The 20,247-nt window shown below is 35.7% G+C and overlaps 1 protein-coding gene and 1 long non-coding RNA gene across 2 annotated transcripts; one reads left to right on the forward strand and one right to left on the reverse strand.

Annotated features, from left to right (window-relative positions):
• Positions 1–10,602: 10,602 nt before the first annotated feature.
• LOC139429397 (uncharacterized) lies at positions 10,603–11,474 on the forward strand. Its single transcript, XR_011640041.1, has 3 exons — positions 10,603–10,627; positions 10,691–10,974; positions 11,033–11,474. It is a non-coding gene; the product is annotated as an uncharacterized lncRNA (long non-coding RNA).
• A 4,516-nt stretch (positions 11,475–15,990) lies between these two features.
• Positions 15,991–18,795, reverse strand: LOC139429440 (uncharacterized). The gene has a single exon (XM_071195202.1). The coding sequence runs from the start codon at positions 18,793–18,795 to the stop codon at positions 15,991–15,993; it is 2,805 nt and encodes a 934-aa protein (XP_071051303.1).
• Between the last annotated feature and the right edge of the window lie 1,452 nt (positions 18,796–20,247).

Genomic DNA, 20,247 nt, shown 5'->3' on the forward strand with positions numbered 1-20,247 from the left:
AGTTTTTCTGTACCATGCTTCGAATACCGTTTTTTTTCAACACTCTTCTATTTTTCACATTTTTGAAAAAATCTCCACATTGATGCATCTAGGAGCAAAAATGTTACCGACCATTGCGTTGAGGGCAAAATTTGCTACAACTTTTGTAGTAAAAGTTTTTCTGTACCATGCTTCGGATACCGTGCTTTTTCAACACTCTTCTAATTTTCACATTTTTGAAAAAATCTCCACGTTGATGCATCTAGGAGCAAAAATGTTACAGACCATTGCGTTAAGAGTACAATTTGCTACAAATTTTGGAGTAATAGTTTTTCTGTACCATGCTTCGGATACCGTTTTTTTTTCAACACTCTTCTATTTTTCACATTTTTGAAAAAACCTCCACATTGATGCATCTAGGAGCAAAAATGTTACAGACCATTGCGTTAAGAGTACAATTTGCTACAAATTTTGTAGTAATAGTTTTTCTGTACCATGCTTCGGATACCGTTTTTTTTCAACACTCTTCTATTTTTCACATTTTTGAAAAAATCTCCACATTGATGCATCTAGGAGCAAAAATGTTACAGACCATTGCGTTAAGGGTACAATTTGCTACAAATTTTGTAGTAATAGTTTTTCTGTACCATGCTTCGGATACCGTTTTTCTTCAACACTCTTCTATTTTTCACATTTTTGAAAAATTCTCCACATTGATGCATCTAGGAGCAAAAATGTTACAGACCATTGCGTTAAGGATACAATTTGCTACAACTTTTGTAGTAAAAGTTTTTCTGTACCATGCTTCTAATACCGCTTTTTTTCAACACTCTTCTAATTTTCACATTTTTGAAAAAATCTCCACATTGATGCATCTAGGAGCAAAAATGTTACAGACCATTGCGTTAAGGGTACAATTTGCTACAACTTTTGTAGTAAAAGTTTTTCTGTACCATGCTTCTAATACCGCTTTTTTTCAACACTCTTCTATTTTTCACATTTTTGAAAAAATCTCCACGTTGATGCATCTAGGAGCAAAAATGTTACAGACCATTGCGTTAAGGGTACAATTTGCTACAAATTTTGTAGTAATAGTTTTTCTGTACCATGCTTCGGATACCGTTTTTTTTCAACACTCTTCTATTTTTCACATTTTTGAAAAAATCTCCACATTGATGCATCTAGGAGCAAAAATGTTACAGACCATTGCGTTAAGGGCAAAATTTGCTACAACTTTTGTAGTAAAAGTTTTTCTGTACCATGCTTCGGATACCGCGCTTTTTCAACACTCTTCTAATTTTCACATTTTTGAAAAAATCTCCACATTGATGCATCTAGGAGCAAAAATGTTACAGACCATTGCGTTAAGGGTACAATTTGCTACAAATTTTGTAGTAATAGTTTTTCTGTACCCTGCTTCGGATACCGTTTTTTTTCAACACTCTTCTATTTTTCACATTTTTGAAAAATTCTCCACATTGATGCATCTAGGAGCAAAAATGTTACAGACCATTGCGTTAAGAGTACAATTTGCTACAAATTTTGTAGTAATAGTTTTTCTGTACCATGCTTCGGATACCGCTTTTTTTCAACACTCTTCTATTTTTCACATTTTTGAAAAAATCTCCACATTGATGCATCTAGGAGCAAAAATGTTACAGACCATTGCGTTAAGGGTACAATTTGCTACAAATTTTGTAGTAATAGTTTTTCTGTACCATGCTTCGGATACCGTTTTTTTTCAACACTCTTCTATTTTTCACATTTTTGAAAAAATCTCCACATTGATGCATCTAGGAGCAAAAATGTTACAGACCATTGCGTTAAGGGCAAAGTTTGCTACAACTTTTGTAGTAAAAGTTTTTCTGTACCATGCTTCGGATACCGTGCTTTTTCAACACTCTTCTAATTTTCACATTTTTGAAAAAATCTCCACCTTGATGCATCTAGGAGCAAAAATGTTACAGACCATTGCGTTAAGGGTACAATTTGCTACAAATTTTGTAGTAATAGTTTTTCTGTACCATGCTTCGGATACCGTTTTTTTTCAACACTCTTCTATTTTTCACATTTTTGAAAAAATCTCCACATTGATGCATCTAGGAGCAAAAATGTTACAGACCATTGCGTTAAGAGTACAATTTGCTACAAATTTTGTAGTAATAGTTTTTCTGTACCATGCTTCGGATACCGCTTTTTTTCAACACTCTTCTATTTTTCACATTTTTGAAAAAACCTCCACATTGATGCATCTAGGAGCAAAAATGTTACAGACCATTGCGTTAAGGGTACAATTTGCTACAATTTTTGTAGTAATAGTTTTTCTGTACCATGCTTCGAATACCGTTTTTTTTCAACACTCTTCTATTTTTCACATTTTTGAAAAAATCTCCACATTGATGCATCTAGGAGCAAAAATGTTACCGACCATTGCGTTGAGGGCAAAATTTGCTACAACTTTTGTAGTAAAAGTTTTTCTGTACCATGCTTCGGATACCGTGCTTTTTCAACACTCTTCTAATTTTCACATTTTTGAAAAAATCTCCACGTTGATGCATCTAGGAGCAAAAATGTTACAGACCATTGCGTTAAGAGTACAATTTGCTACAAATTTTGGAGTAATAGTTTTTCTGTACCATGCTTCGGATACCGTTTTTTTTTCAACACTCTTCTATTTTTCACATTTTTGAAAAAACCTCCACATTGATGCATCTAGGAGCAAAAATGTTACAGACCATTGCGTTAAGGGTACAATTTGCTACAATTTTTGTAGTAATAGTTTTTCTGTACCATGCTTCGGATACCGTTTTTTTTCAACACTCTTCTATTTTTCATATTTTTGAAAAAATCTCCACATTGATGCATCTAGGAGCAAAAATGTTACCGACCATTGCGTTGAGGGCAAAATTTGCTACAACTTTTGTAGTAAAAGTTTTTCTGTACCATGCTTCGGATACCGTGCTTTTTCAACACTCTTCTAATTTTCACATTTTTGAAAAAATCTCCACATTGATGCATCTAGGAGCAAAAATGTTACAGACCATTGCGTTAAGAGTACAATTTGCTACAAATTTTGTAGTAATAGTTTTTCTGTACCATGCTTCGGATACCGCTTTTTTTCAACACTCTTCTATTTTTCACATTTTTGAAAAAACCTCCACATTGATGCATCTAGGAGCAAAAATGTTACAGACCATTGCGTTAAGGGTACAATTTGCTACAATTTTTGTAGTAATAGTTTTTCTGTACCATGCTTCGGATACCGTTTTTTTTCAACACTCTTCTATTTTTCACATTTTTGAAAAAATCTCCACATTGATGCATCTAGGAGCAAAAATGTTACCGACCATTGCGTTGAGGGCAAAATTTGCTACAACTTTTGTAGTAAAAGTTTTTCTGTACCATGCTTCGGATACCGTGAGTAGTATAGATTCGCCGATTCAAGAACCTCCTCCTCGAACCTGCGTTCTAGGAGGAGGTTCTTGAATCGGCAAATTTTTTGGGGGTCAGAGGAGGTTCGATGAGGAGAGGAGGTTCTTGAATCGGCGATTCTTTTGAGGGTCGGAGGAGATTCGATGAAGAGAGGAGGAGGTCAATTAACTTGAGAAGGTCATGTTATTTTGACGAAATTATTAAAAATTTATCTTTATTAAAAATTTATCTTTATTAAAAATTTATCTTTATTAAAAATGTATCTTTATTTAGGTTATGTTATTAAAAATTTATCTTTATATGTAACCTGTTTACCTAGATGAAAACAATTACTATGTTTATCCTTCGACGCTTCTCAATGAACTGTTAATGTTTTCGATATATCTCTTAATTTATTATTATACACAAAGGTATACGGTTTTGAGATATGTAGGTATACAAATAAGTGAGTCATAACTTACCTGCGAGATATTTTTTATTTTATTATGTAAAGGTGTACGGGTATTTAAGAATATGCGAGGAGGTTCTTGAATCGGCAAATTTTTTGGGAGGACAGGTTTGAGGAGGAGGTCAACTAACTTGTTAGTAGATGAGTCATGATCCACCTGCGAGATATTTTTTAAGAGCTTCTTAATAAATTTGTCATGCGTTTTGTCTGACGTCTCACGATATAATGACGTGTTAGAACATGTATAATAGATATATTCGGTAATGATGTGAAATATTACTCCCCCCACCAGCAACCTTATGTATTGCTATAAATACAAACGTTGGTCGAAGTTGTACCGCAGAGTGTTGTGCTTCAGAGTAAGGTTTTTGTGTATTTAGTACATATTAAAAATATCGTGTAGATTTTTGGTGCATTTAGTACAGAGGATTTTTAACGTAACGAGTAAGTAATTCAAATGTAATACAAGTAGATAATGTACTAATGTAAACAATAATATTGATGTTTAGTGGCAACCAGACCGAACCCCAAATGTCCAACTAAGAGAGCTGCTGTAAATTCATTTGAAAAGGGTGAAAATAAAAAACCTGCCCGAAACATCAAAATGGAGGGTAATTATAATGAGACAACTGCAACAAATGTGTCGGTAGGAAGTGATAATCAAAGAAAAAAGGATGTGGTATTCGATGGAATTAATTTGTTGGCTTCCGACTTAGCGGAGTACGTATTTCCTAGCAATCAACAACATTATGTAGAAAATTGTGGAAAGTTACCTTTCACAAGTAACGTAGTATTAAATGAGGCAGTGAAAAATAATCTCCAAAAAGGTAATCAAGCGCCATTATTCTCCGAGAGTACATATTATTTAAATAAAAGTCGAACGAAATGGATATCGGTTGGCATGTCTGCCAATCTACATTTTGATCCGGTTATAAGATTAATGGGAAAAGGACAATGCATAACTTTTACCGAAGACGAATGGAAAAATGTGATTAATAGCAGACAATTGATTATGAATAGTTTTGTTGGTGATTTATCGGCACCACCACATTTCGTTGTAAGCGGCGTGACCTGCAGCAGCCAATGGATAGAAAATGTACGAAAAGTGTTGAAAATGGAAAGGGGGTCAGAAATATTTTACCTGGCTTACGACTCGTTACATGAATTGTGGAAACTTAGCGATTTAGTTTCGAGTAGGGTAGAAGTATTAAAGTGTATGGAATATAAAAATTATTACGATAGCGTGATCGATGTGGTATCAACAATGCAAGGTGATATAAAATCGAATATATTGGTTGCTTCAAACGGTGCACCAAGTGAACATTTGTGCGTAACTAAAGAACTGCTCGTATACGGTATGGATAAGATATTACTGGATTTAGATTTGCACGCATTAATGAAGATGTGAAGTGAATAAAATGGAAAAAAAAGTGACGTTTTGCGAATCGAAAAATAGAGTGTACCGAATGCACACTTGGACGTTTGCTTACAGACAATCAAGGATAAGTGACTGGGAAGAAAAGATGTTGGACGGAATTAGATTTAAGACTAGGATAAGAAACGTAAATAAGTTATTAGAAAAATATTTAGATGTAGATTATAGATTAAATATATATCAAGAACGTTTTAGCATTGTAGAGTAATCGAAATGTTTTTAACTGAGTAACAATTAATTTTTAGGATATTAGTAGATTTAAGTGTAGCTGAATAATAATAATAATAATATTAATAGATTTAAGTATAAATTAAGAGCAAAACTGTTTTTGTAAAATATTTAAAAGGAATAAAAGCTTAAAGCACAACAGCAGAGCTTCATTTCTAGTTTTTAACTGTGAAGAAAAGGAAGAAGGAGTGAAATTATAAAATGAATTTGTTAGAACCTAATCGTAACAGTTATCGTTTGACAGGCAAACGAATTGGTCGAGGATTTTTTAACAAGTTGATAGATAAACTTCCGATAGAACTTCATTTGCCAGGATATAATTTTTGTGGACCGGGTACCAAGTTGGAAAAGAGATTATCGAGAGGAGATCGAGGCGTGAATCCATTAGACGAAGCGTGTAAGAAACACGATATAGCATATACGGTCAGTTCAAATTTAAAATTTAGACACGACGCAGACAGAGCATTATATAAAGCAGCGAAAGAACGAATACGAAATAAAGAGTCTACTCTTGGAGAAAAAGTGGCATCGTCCGCAGTTGCCGCCTTAATGAAAGCAAAAGTAGCGGTCGGTATGGGCGTAGGTAGAAAAAGAAATCGTACGGGTCGACGACCTTTAAAAAAAGTCCGAACGCGTGTAAAGCGTGGTGGAGCTATATCTTTTGTAGATGCACTTCGATTCGCTCGCAACGCAATATCGAGATCAGGTGCTAAGAATTTGTTGACAAACGTTAAAGCGGCGTACGGAGCTTTGAAAAAGATAAGAAAAAGAATTTCCGAACCTAGAGGTCGAGTTATTCGAATTCCGAAAACGGGAGGATTTTTACCTTTAATTCCCCTGTTCGCAGCTTTAGGTGCCCTAGGTAGTATCGGCGGTGGTGCTGCCGCTATTGCAAGAACTATAAACAACGCGAAAACAGCTAGAGAGCAATTAGATGAAGAACGAAGACATAACAAGGCTATGGAAGCAAAGGCCGTAGGTAGCGGATTTTATATAAAACCATATAAGAAAGGTTGCGGTTTGTTTATTGAAGGAAAGGGGAATAATGTTGGCGGCACAGGTTACTTCAATAAGCCCTATAAGAAAGGTTGCGGTATAACCACTAGTTCAAAAAACTAGTTCGAATACCTCGTCGTGCGTTAACTAACGTCGAGTTGGAAAAGTTTGCGAAAGTACTAAAAATTCCACATTTTCGGGGTATATTTATGAGAGACAATCTCCCGAGTAAGATTAAAAAGAAGGAAAAAGGTATTGTTAACTTGGATAACTTGAAAGGACGAGGGACTCATTGGGTCGCCTATAAGAAAGACGACAAAGACATATACTATTTCGACAGTTACGGTGATTTAAGACCGCCATTAGAAATTGAACAATATTTGCTGTCAGACGGTAGGGGTGGTCAAGTAAAGTATAATTACTGTCGATATCAAAGAGAAATAGATCAAAATTGCGGACAGTTGTGTCTGAAGTTTCTAAGTAATAAAAGAACCTATTAGAGTCTAGAGACGTTTAGACGTTCAGAAGTAATGGAGAAAGAAGCAATACACACGACATATACATTTACGTTGACTGGAAAGTCATCTGAATTGACTTGTAATTTTAATCCTCCGATCTATTTGAACGAATTTGGTAGTTACGAGTTGGCTCTTTTGAATTTCGAAACGTTTAATAGTTTAGCAAACGTTAATAAAAACAACAACGTAATCCAATACGAAGATAAGACAGGACATTTTAAAAACAATATAATAGTACCTGTTGGAACGTACGATATTGATGATATTACCGAGTTCGTGAATGAACAGCTAGACAAAAGACACGCTAAAAGTGTCGTAATAAGGATTAAGGGGAATAATAACACACAACATTCTTTAATAAAAAGTACCCGTCGAATTAATTTTGCATGCGATAATTCTATAGGGCCGTTACTTGGCTTCAAGCCTCAAATATTACCTAGAGATACGGAAGTGGAATCCGATTTCGTAGTAAACATAAATAAAACGAACGCCTTACAAATTTATTGTAATTTAGTGACGGGATCGTATAATAACGGAGTTCCCGTGCACGTTTTATATCATTTTTTCCCAAACGTTCCGGCAGGTTTTAAAATAATCGAATCACCACAACTACCTATTTATTTACCGGTTTTAACGAACGTGATTAGTAGCTTAACAGTACGTATACTTGATCAGGACGGAAACTTGGTAGACTTCAGAGAAGAAGAAATAACAGTGAGAGTTCACCTGAGATCGATAAATTGAATTATTTAAATTTGACTAACGTTATGACAGTGTTATATCAAAACAAAAGAATGCGGTGGTCAAGAAGAGACAGAGCGAGAAAATTGTTTAATGGAGAAAACTATAAAGCGCGCGTCATCAGTCAACGTAGCGGCAGTAGAAGACGATCCATTCATCGATTATCACCAGTCAATCGAAGGTATTTAGTTCAGTTAGGATACGAATTGTTAAAGTAATGGACATTTTAAAAGTAACGGATAAGATAAAAACAGATCACTCTATCGTAAGTTATGAATTCCATTCGCATCAACCGTTTGGATCGACCACGTTCGATAACAATGACGAAATTAGAATTTCAATTCCGGAAATAGATAATTATACTTTACCGAGCGAGAGTTATCTATACGTCGAGGGTAGCGTTCGTAAGTTAGCCGCGGACGGAAGTATAACAAAAGATGCCAGCGCAACGGGGCAATTGGTTAACAATCCCGTTGCATTTATGTTTAGCGATATTCGATATCTTATTAACGGAGTACATGTTGATGGTGTGCGGAACGTCGGTATAAGCTCATGCATGAAGGGTTATTTCTCATCTACGCAGAACGAGGTGGTGAAATTAGAGAACGCCGGTTGGCACATAAAACCTTGGAAAGATGATATAGCGGGTGTTTCAAAGGCTTTAGATAAAAATGGAAATTTCGGTCTTAGCGTTCCGCTAAAAACGTTGCTAGGATTCGCAGAAGATTTCAGAAAGATCATGATGAACGTTCGACAGGAACTTGTGCTAATTCGCGGACACGATGATACGGACGTCATCTTTCAACCAGCAGCCGCTCCGAACGACGAAAAATTGAAATTGATCATTAATAAAATTATATGGAGAGTTCCTCACGTGGCGGTGGGATTACGCGAACAGTTGGCATTAACAAAACTATCAGAAAGAAACGTAGACATTCACGTTCCTTTTCGATCGTGGGAAATACACGAGTACCCTCAATTACCTCAAACTACGAAGCAATCTTGGGCCGTCAAAACTGCTCCACAATTGGAAACGCCTAGATTTATAATCATCGGATTTCAAACAAATCGAAAGGGTATATTTAAAGGAAACATGGCATTATTTGATAATATAAACTTAACGAATGTAACCGTTTTCTTGAATGGAGAACGTTTTCCGTACGATAATTTGAATGTGGATTTTGATAACAATCACTATGCGATTTTGTATGATATGTATTCAAGATTTCAGCAAGCATACTACTATCAAGAAAGCGAACCTTTGTTTTCACCGGAAGAATTTAAAACTTACGCGCCGTTAATTGGAATCGATTGCACGTATCAACAGGAAGCAATACATAAAAGCGGAGTAGAAATAAAAATCGAGTATTCAACGAAAAATCCAATTCCGGAAGGTACGACAGCTTACGCATTAATTCTGCATGACAGAGCATTTGTGTATTCGCCTCTTACGAAAATGGTTAAGCAATTAATATAGTGGTACTGTTGAAGCAACGTCATTTAGTGTATCTCTAAACATCGAAGGAAACGTTTGCATATAGTGGTATATTATGGATATTATGGTTTTTCAAAGGGATTTTATTATTTTGGACATTCAAGGTTTCACGATAAACGATGAAGAATTTATCCCAAAGGAACTGGCTTCTTACGACAGTAATCATTGTATAAGTCATTACGTGTTTCAACCTAGTCGAAGCTTTTCTTCACTATCTACCAAATTTCGCAATACGGCGAATTGGTTAATGAGTCATCATCATTGTATTGATTGGAACGACGGGTTTGTTCCTGCGTCTCGTTTCGATGAGATCGTTTATTATTTGTGTCGTTCGACAAAAGTAGCGTACGTAAAAGGACGTGAGAAAGCTACATTTTTAAGAAGAATTTTAACAATACCGGTAAAAGAATTGCCGGAAAATGAATGCAAATTGGAGGTTGGTGCGCCGATGTGTCCCTATCATAAAAAGAGACCAAGTATGTGCTCCTTATCGAATGTTTTTTATTTATTTTCATACGTATTCAGACATCTATAACTATATGTAAACGAATTGAGAAAGGCAGACGGGTAGTAGCGGTAGAGCAGTTCAAGATGGAACGTCTTTGGCGGTTAGTTACCAGATTGGGACTTTCAACTTTTATAATTAATAAAGTGTGGGATATTATGGAAAGATACGAATCTGATTTATCTTTTGCGAATATTAAAAACTACGAATTATGTTATTTACCAATCGATTATTATATCAATAAAGTAAAGCCATTAGATTTGGCGGCGGTTTGGTTTAAATTACCGTTGAAGTATAGAAACGATGAGCGATTACAAAGCAAGCTGCCCTGTTTTGAACATTATAATTTGCCTCATTGGGAAACGCATATTGATGGTCCACCATCGGCAAGAAAGGATTGTTCTTTATGTATGGTTTAGTATATAAACATTGTCAGTTATAGATTGTAAATTAATAATAATAAAAGATTGTAAAAAGTGTAAAAAGTTGTTTTAATTTAAAAGAAAAAATAGTTAATCTAAATGAATACATGGTATGTATACATTGGGTTGGGTTGGTATGACTTGGGTTGTACATTGAAAAAGTATTAAATTGGAAGAAAAAAAGGAAGAAAGAAAGGGGAAAAAAGGAAGAAAAAAGGAAAAAAAAAAAAAAAAAAAAGAAAAAGAAAAAGGGAAAAGGATTGTTTATTGAAGCTCCTCCTATGCTCCTCCCATGCTCCTCCTCAGGCTCCTCCCAAAGTGGAGATGGAAGAGTGGGGATGGGAGTGGGGGAAATCTAAAATTCTTCCATGTTTATATAATATATTCTTGCTTTATTTCATCATGACAGCTCGTTCTACTTTGTTTTTGTGAGTACAACTTGTTTATTTGTTTGTTATGTTAAATTGATATTTTTTTCCCAATTCCTACAGGAGCTTACTGCTGATCAGTTCGATTAGACCGATCAGTTTTTAACATCGTAATTTCAGCAACTTTTTTCTGGTAAGTATAGTCTCCTTTCTTGGCATATATTGTTTTTAATCTTGTGTTTTTCATTCCTATAGCTCCTTCTATTTTTTCAAGTTAATTTTTATTGGTAAGCATAACTTTATTTTTTCGAACGTTTTATCATTCATATCCTATCATTCAGCACTTTGTTGACAAGCACCCTCTGCAGTTAGATTTTAACGTGCAACTGTATTTTTCATCAAGCGATGTAAGTATACATGTTTTTTTATTAAAATAAAATTAATTAATTTTCTTTTCTTATCAAGATGTCTCAAGACGGTTTTAGTCAAATTGATTTAACTGCTCCGGGTTTCGCCAGCCAGGAATCCTTTCTGTTAAACAGTTTTGACATAAACCTGTTGAACATGTCGACTGTTGAGAAGGCTCTGGATCCAAACGTGCAGCCTAATGAGCAGCCGATGGATCCAAACGTTGAATCTAATGTGCAGCAAGCTACGGCGCTTCCAAACATCGCAGGTTCCTCGAAAGTCGACGATAAGAATGTGAAACACCTTTCACTTTCACTTCGTCGAAAGTCGGGGAACCGTGAACACCGGAAGAAGGGTGCAGGTGTGTGGTTACCGCCAGATAAGTATAGAGAGCTTCGACGGGAGACCCGTGCTCGTTCGCGAAGTACCAAACACAAGCGTGTGTCAGTTGAACCTGCGACTCTGTCAAAGGTTGAAGTGACACACTCGGAAATGGCTAGCGGCGATGAGTCCAACGACTTTCTTTCTTTAATGGCGGTATCCCAACACTGCACCGAAAACCGGACATACCTTAAAGCTATTAATGCAGCTTTTGTTTCTAAGGCTTCTTCTTCTAAGGCTTCTTCTTCTAAAGCTTCGTCGATTCCCACTCCCCCTACTAACATAAACATTCCTACCATAGAAATTCCCTCATTAAGCCCGAAAGTACAAATCTTAAGGGTGGACACAATTCCCGCTACTTCAGTCATTTCCGATGTACCTGCCAGCCTTTTTTCAAATGCAATGTGTGCAGCAGTAGAAACAACCAAAGAGGAGATTTTGACCGAAATTAATATTTTGTATCAAAATTTTTATAAAGACCTTCATGCAAAGGTACTTCAATTGCAGACCTCTTTGAGAGAACTTGCACAGTTTAGGGAAGGGCTGGCGTCGAGTTCTAACCACTCTTTAACAACGTCACTCGACATCACCGTTGCAACATTAACCGTTGAAATGAAAAAAGCAGAATTCATTTTGTCTTCTTTACATACTAATAACTTCCCTTCCTAGCTAAAAAGATGTCCGGTAGCAACAACTTCGGGAGGGTGCTCACGTTGGAACGAAGAGTTGCGTCATTGGAGGTCAAAGTAGATACCCTGTTTCAGCTGGTAGGCTATATCTATAATCTTTTTTGCACGTTTTTAATTTCATAATCTTCTTAGGTAAACAGTATTGTCTCAGAGTCGGCAGTGGTGAGAGGGCAGGTGCATGTTCAAAACATGCACATACACCATTGTTCGACTGGGATAGAACCTCCGACACCGACACCTGCAGCGCCTCCGCCCCCGTATGAAGTGCGGGATGAGCAGGAAGAGGAGGAGGAGTGGTAACCATTTTTCCTCCTCTTCCTTAGGTTAGGTTAGGTTAGGTTAGGTTAGGTTAGGTTATGTTAGGTTAAATGGTTAAGGTATTATACTTATTATTATTATTATTATTATTATTATTATTCTCCTTAAATATATGTATATATAGTTTCTTTTGCTATATTTTCATTCAGTCTTATCCAATTCATTTAGTACGAGAATCATGATCGACGAGAAATTAAAATGTTTACCGCAACTTCTAACACTGCCTATAGTAAATTTTAGTAATGGTTCGGTCGAAGAACACTTTACAAGACACAGCAATTTATTTGGTGGAAAATGTAAGCGAGGTTTAATTGTAGGACCCTCAGGTGTCGGAAAAACAAATGCTATGTTATCGCTTTTAGTTGCACGTAATGGGTTGCGCTTCCTAAACTTGTACTTATGCTCTAATTCGTTATACCAAAATAAGTACGATTTTTTAAGACGTTTAATTGAACCTATAAAAGATTGCGGTTACTATGAATTTTCTAATATAGACGAGTTCATTCGACCGGAAGATGCGAAAGAATATTCGGTAGTCGTATTTGACGATGTTTCCTGTACAGGTCAAAATGTCATTAAGGAATTTTTTTCGTATGGTCGACATAAAAACATTGATTGTTTTCTAATTTGTCAAAGTTATAGTGCAATTCCAAAACAATTAGTTCGCGATAATTGTAACTTTTTGGTGTTATTTAAACAAGACTTAACAAATTTAAAACACGTATTTGAAGATCACATAATGAGCGATATGGAGTTTCATCGGCTAAAGGAAATTAGCGATGCTTGTTGGGAGAATAGACACGGCATCCTAGTTATTGATTTAGATTGTAGTGTATCTAAGGGACGTTACCGTAAGGGTTTTGATAAATTCATTGAAGTTTAAAACTAACGACTTCAGCTGTACAGTTCGTAGTAACTTCACATACATCATACAATGAACAAGACGATAGCTGCAGAACTTATCGCGGCACGAGAAGTCGTGAGAGACAAAATTCGTTCTTTAAAAGAAGACTTAGAGGAGTCAAGGATTCGGTCGGAAACCGCATATGCACCCATCGCAAGGCCCTTACAGGATATTGTCGCAAAACTTGACACTGCGCCTTTACTATCCATTCCAAAACGAAGTTTATCTCCAAAAGAAGAAAAATTGATATCTAAGATACAACGCTACTCGCCGGATATTTCTGACGTACCAGCTAAAACCGAGACCGAATATTTTATTCGAAAACCGAAAGTTCCATTAAAAGAACAACGACGAAAATTTGCTACATCGACTCCTGAAAAAAGGTTGGTATCTTCTCCCACGTCTTCTCCTCTTGGTCCATTAGCTCATGCAGAAGAAGAAGTATATGAAGTTCCGCCGGGCGAAGAAGAAGAACTCCTCGATTCTAGCGAGGATACCGGAGCTCTTATTTCGGACGCACATAATCGAATAGAACGACTTAAAGATGAAATAGAAGAAAGATTGGAGTCTCCAGAGGTACAAGCCGCTTTGAGTCAGTTTCATCCTTTGCCCAGAACGTATATTGTTGGTTTAACAACTGATTTAAAAGATGATTATGATCGTTTATACGGTGTTCGCGAAACTCCCGAAGGTTTCTACATTGGAGTCAGTCCTGTTCACTTTGAGGATCAGGATATTCACGTTGGAAACTTCAAATATACGGGAACCGTTGGTTTATATGATTTACTATTTAAAAACGAACCGGGCAAATTTACAATTCAGGACATGCGCAACTACAAAGATATCTTACTACGTTCAAATGCTCCGTACATTAATTACATTCCAGAGGCAGGTATGACTACTGAGGACGACAGTGGGAAATTTCAGAATATTATCAAGCCTATCGTTGAAGGTAACAAACCCAAGGTGCATTGGGCTAAATACTGGCCGAATCCGAAGAAAAAAGTCGGTGGTGCATTACAAAAACAAGTCGTTCCTGGGGCTCTTATCGAATACGAGTATTGGGACGATCCCAACGAACTTGTCGACAGACTGCGTTTGTTGATGGCCTCGCAAACTGCAGGTCATTCTGCACATGTCAATGAAATATCATCAATAATATCGGAGCTAACAGAGGCCGAGATTATACGTTAAAATATTATCATAAATATACGTCTCTCACATTTTTTGTTTTAAAACACCGACGTTTGTGAACTAGAGCAGATGAGTTTAAGCAAGTTCGGAAAACATTCGTCTAGTATGACGATCGATAAGTTTGGTAAACACGTACACGGACACAACATTGCTGCTCATTTTAATAAACGTGAAAACTTACAACGATATTTCAAACAACCAACTATACTTACGTTTAGCGGAGATGGAACTACGGATACAACGGATAATTATTACATTATTCAAAATTTAGGTTACGTAAGTAAATATATAAACTTTTTATATATTGGTGAAATAGTGAAATACCGATTTGAAGGAGACGTTGAAATGATTATTAACGGGAGTATCTTCGATCCAAATAAAAAGTTAAATGTTCTCTTCTTTGGAGATAAAATAGTTTGCAAACCCACAACGAAGACCACTTTACTCAAGAAACCATTTATGGTAGAACTGCTCATTGAAATATCCAGAAAATGAGCGATATTAAAAGGTCCGTCGTAAACGAGTTGCACGCGTCCGCGAGGAAAAAGTATAAACGCAGACGTGTTATTATAAAAGGTTTAACGGACTTATTTCAAGCTGATTTAGTGGAGATGATACCTTATTCAAAAGCAAATGGTAATTTTAAATATATTCTAACAGTTATTAATGCTTTCTCAAAGTATGGATGGGCTGTACCACTAAAAAACAAAACTGGCAAAGAAGTTACGCGAGCTATGGAAACAATTCTATCGGAAAAGCGGAAAAACATACCGAAGAATCTGCAAACGGATAACGGAAAAGAATTTTACAATGAGGATTTTAAAAAGCTCATGTCACGATATCACATCAATCACTACAGTTCATTTTCCAATTTAAAGAGTTCTATTGTTGAACGGTTTAATAGAACAATAAAAGAAAAAATGTGGAAAGAATTTAGTATGCAAGGTAACTATCGTTGGTTGGAATTGCTTCCCAAATTAATTCTGGATTATAACAACCAAGTTCACAGGACGATAGGAATGAAACCTAGCGAGGTAAATAACAGAAACGCATCGACACTGTTAAAAACTGTATATAATTACATAAAAATTGTCGATCCTTATACCAAAAAATTTAATGTCGGTGATCACGTCAGAGTGAGCAAGCATCGACACGCCTTCACCAAAAACTATACTCCCAATTGGTCTAACGAAGTGTTTACAATACATTCTGTTCGTAATACTTTCCCAACAACATATCTGCTCAAAGATGCATCCAATGAAAAAATTATGGGTGGTTTTTATCGAGAGGAATTACAAAAAGTTAAATATCCTGACGTCTACTTGGTGGAAAAAGTGCTACGGCGAAAAGGAAATCAAGTGTTTGTGAAATGGTTAGGATTAGGTCCGTCTCATAATTCTTGGATCTCAAAAACTAACGTTCTTTAAAACGTATAAAGACCTATTTAAAAGTTTACAAGACTTTATTAACAATCGAACATTACAAATACATTATTATTATTATTCTTTACAATTTTTTTTAAATTAAATTCATTTATTCGCATTCAATCTTTTTATCAACCAATGACCCCACGCCAAAGTATTACATCCGTTCGGTAATATGTATCGTTTATCATCGCACGATGAAAGAGCAATTTTATTCTTTAATTCGGTATACATAGTATGAAATTCTGACTTAAAAATGTACATTTTTTTATGAACCGATCCGCCACATTCAACCACACGTTTATAATCGGTCACGCTTAAATGTTTATCTATAACATATTTCTTTACTCCTTTAGCCTTCTTTACATTATCATTCAACAAGGTGATGCAGTACGCCTTAGCTCCTGTTCCAACAAATGACGTTATGCACCTGTTTGGATATTCATCTTTCATTCTTCCCAACACAGATCGACCGCGAGGTATATTGTGTATATTCTCTAACGGATAATTGGACGTGTCAAAAAATTCAATATTTTCTTTTATATCCTCATATACATTGGGAGTAGTAATTTCTAGGATTAGGGAATCAGTATCGGTGTATAAAAGTGTTATGTTATTTCCATATTTAACTTTTAAGTAATCATAGAAGAAGCTGTACATTACGGTTTTCGAAAGCTCTAATATACTGAAACCCACATACAGCGGTTTGCAATAACGAACTTCCGCGACGTTCAATTGAACGGCTATCAAATTATCGCAAAATATTTTCGAAGATTTAAAATTTGGTTTAGCTATTAGGGCTTCCACGCCCGGTTTCTTATGACGACATTCCCAGTGGGTAACTAGTCTTATATCCACTCGCTTTTCCACATTTTCCATTGTCTTACCGTATACGATGTTATTCATTGCTTTGTAATGATTTTTTTCAAATTCATTCTTAGCTTTCGCACGTTTATCGGAATTGAAATCGATGTAGCTCCGCATCCAGTTGGATTGTTTAAATTCTAATACTCTGTAAATCTTCGTTAGTTTCAATCCGAACTTGATACACTGCTTTAGATTCACGTAATGAATGATGTATTTTGTTTTATTTTCCAAATTTGCTATTAACTTTGCATTTTTTGAACCTGGGGGTACAATCCGTTCTGGACAAAATGGCAAATCGTTGTGTTCATCATGTATTGCTTCCGGATACTCTAAATCTACCTCGAACACGTAACCCTTTTCGGAATCGTCTTCCGTATTGTAAATATCTAACTTTTGAATCTCTTCATCTGATAGCCATCGAAATCCCCCCGTCGGTAATTTTCGTCTCATTGCGTGTCCATACAAATTCGTAGCGTCGAGATACAAAATATAAGATGGGTCTTTGGTTTCATCAAATTCCATCATTAATTTATTGTTAGCCTTCGCACTGCGTTTAGTGCACATACTTAATCCACCGCGAATACCATTTTTAAAGAAGTGTAACATGTCTATGTCCGTTAATAATTCTAATTTTACCCCTGTCATTCGTAATAATGCATCCCAACCGAAGCCCGGCGCTGTGAAGTAATGACATGGATCTAAAGAGTAATACTTCATCGAGATGGTTCGGAAATTCTCAAATACGTCCGCCAAAAGTAAAACGTCAGACGTTAAATAAATGTCGCTATATTCGCCTAAAGTGCGACAGTTAAATAAGTTCCACACCGTTTGTGCACGACAATAATTTTCTTCGGTTATACTATCGTCGCATAAAGTATTGTAAAAACTACTTCGATCTGGCAGAGCGGTAAGATTCAGCTTTTCGAATGAATCCACAAAGGAATACGGAAAAACTCCTTTCTGACGTATAAGTCGAAACTGTTCTTCGTTCCTAAAATATTTTCTGATTTGAACGCATTGGTTGTCTTCCAAAAATGAACCCAACTTCTCTAGCGATAAAGCCATAAACCTAAATGAATCCACAAATCTCAATTTCATATGAACCCGCCTTAGCTTTCCCTTGCTGTCAATGTTTTCTCCTACAATAATTTTTTTCGAAAATGATATATACTTTTCTTTATTCTGTGCTATAACGTCCACGTCTTCTTCTTTTAACGCCATATCTTTCACAAACATATGACAATCGTAGTTCGAAAGATTGTGAAAGAATATCGGTATGAACTTTGGTAATTGATAATTGATGTTACATACAGCATGTGCGGGTCCTCTATACAACCCAGTTAGGTGATCATGATCGCACACTTTATTACCTTCTTTTATTTTGTGCGAACAAATGTGACAGATATCCTGCATCTCATGTATTAATCTATCAATAGGTGGTAATGGGAGCATTTCTTTTGGTTGGCTTAAATAATTTTTGTATATATTCAGAACGTCATGTTCCAACTTGCTCATGAAAATTTGAGCAGCATTACATCCGCGATATATTTCAAACTTCGACAATGATTCGTCATATGAACATTTTATATAATATGCAAATGCATAAGGTTCGTGTTTGAAACATTTGACGGAGTATGAATTATCATCGTTAAGTTCTGTTGCTTCCGCATCGGCGATCGGTTTCTGTAATGCTTCAAAATCTGCATACACCACGAACGGTATTTTTAATTGTCGTTCAAAATTTTCGAACTGTAGTATATTTTCCTTTTCTTCATTTCCATATTTATTTATTTTCAAATTTGTTGTTGGTAAAATTGCCCTTACCTTGCTGCAATCGTCACTTTGATGACGGATAAGTTTATTTTCTGACGTAAAGAATACCAAGCATCCGTCGCAAATATACTTTTCATGACCATTCTGCGATGCTTGCGATGATAGTAATCGAGACAGATTTTTTATCCAACAATAGTGACTATTCCCGGAATCATTTGTAACCAATAATAAATTTATATGTCTTTCTTCTTTTTGTCGACATATATACATTGTAATTATGTCATAATTCATAACACCGTCTTTAAAATACTCATTTATTCCATATACATTAATAGATAGTTTGTTCTGCTTTTCAAATACAGGTATATCTCGTAATTTAACTGGAAAAACAATATTTGAATAGTCTAAGCCGCAGTCTAGGTAATTCGGATATGAAGATGTCCTCTGTGGTAAACCGTTCGGTTCATGTAGTGCGGATGTTACAGCCCATGCAAAACATGCATCATCCGCGTTTTGTATATTTATCACAGCACGCTTTGCTTTTATTTGCGATGGTAGATCGATGTAATTAGATGCTCTGATAGGATTATATTTGTTTAAATTTAACTCCATATAGAGAATTTGCATTAAAGTCCATCCTAAATAAAATATTGAAACATTTATTTTTTAATATATAGGTATATTATGTCACATTACGCTTACCTGAATCTCGTTCCTGGAATTCTGACATTTTTGATGAAATTTCATCAATAAATTCCTTATATATTTTATACAGATCCGACGCTAATGATACTACCTTATTTTTCGTATTGAATGATTTTATTTCACAGTCTTCCTTTGATTGTAAAAAATACAAACCAAAACATTCCATATTTAATTTTACATTTCGGTGAATATCGATTGCGCTTTGTATTAGATTTAGTATTTTTTCTCGAATTCTATGAGAAAATTCATCCAAATCCACAAAAAAACCTTCTTCACTTATTCGATAACTGACAATTTTGTCACCGAATGCTCCAGCTATTCTCTCCACTCCGTCATCGATTATAACAAAAGCGTTACGCTTGTGTGCGTTGCTTCGTAAATGTGCAGAGTAACATTGTCTATTTACATAATCATCGCAAGCCTCACATTTTACTGCTTTTGGAATTTGCGGTGCGTCAAGCTTGATTCTCTTGCCAATACAAGATAATCGTTGATGTCTTTTTAAATTGTCAACTCGAGTAAAACTTTTTCCACAATCCTCACACACGACCATTTTACAATTTAATGTTGTACACTTCTACTTGTTATGAAAGAACTACGTCAATACCACATTTCGCAGGCGTTTATAAACCCTCACCGCTCCTGAAACTTATTGGGGAGGAGGAGGATGCATCGAGTGCGTTTGTATACATGTATATTTATAACTCCGTATACCTCTGCATAATAAATTAAAAAAATATCTCGCAGGTAGATCATGACTCACTTACTAGTATTAAGTTAATTGACCTCCTCCTCGAACGTATCCCCCCAAAAAATTTGCCGATTCAAGAACCTCCTCGCATATTTTAAAGCTCCGTATACCTTTACACAATAAATTTTAAAAAATATCCCGCAGGTAGATCATGACTCACTTATTTGTATACCTACATGTCCCAAAACCGTATACCTTTGTGTACAATAAGTTAAGAGATATTTCGAAAACATTACCAGTTCATTGAGAAGCGTCGAAGGATAAAC

The sequence above is a fragment of the Onthophagus taurus genome, chromosome 3 (assembly GCF_036711975.1).
Source record: "Onthophagus taurus isolate NC chromosome 3, IU_Otau_3.0, whole genome shotgun sequence".
Classification (NCBI taxonomy): Eukaryota; Metazoa; Arthropoda; class Insecta; order Coleoptera; family Scarabaeidae; genus Onthophagus; species Onthophagus taurus.

Bases quoted from the DNA above. Each gene is read 5' to 3' on its own strand.
- LOC139429440 (XM_071195202.1), bottom strand. From the start codon at position 18,795: ATGTATATATGTCGACAAAAAGAAGAAAGACATATAAATTTATTATTG.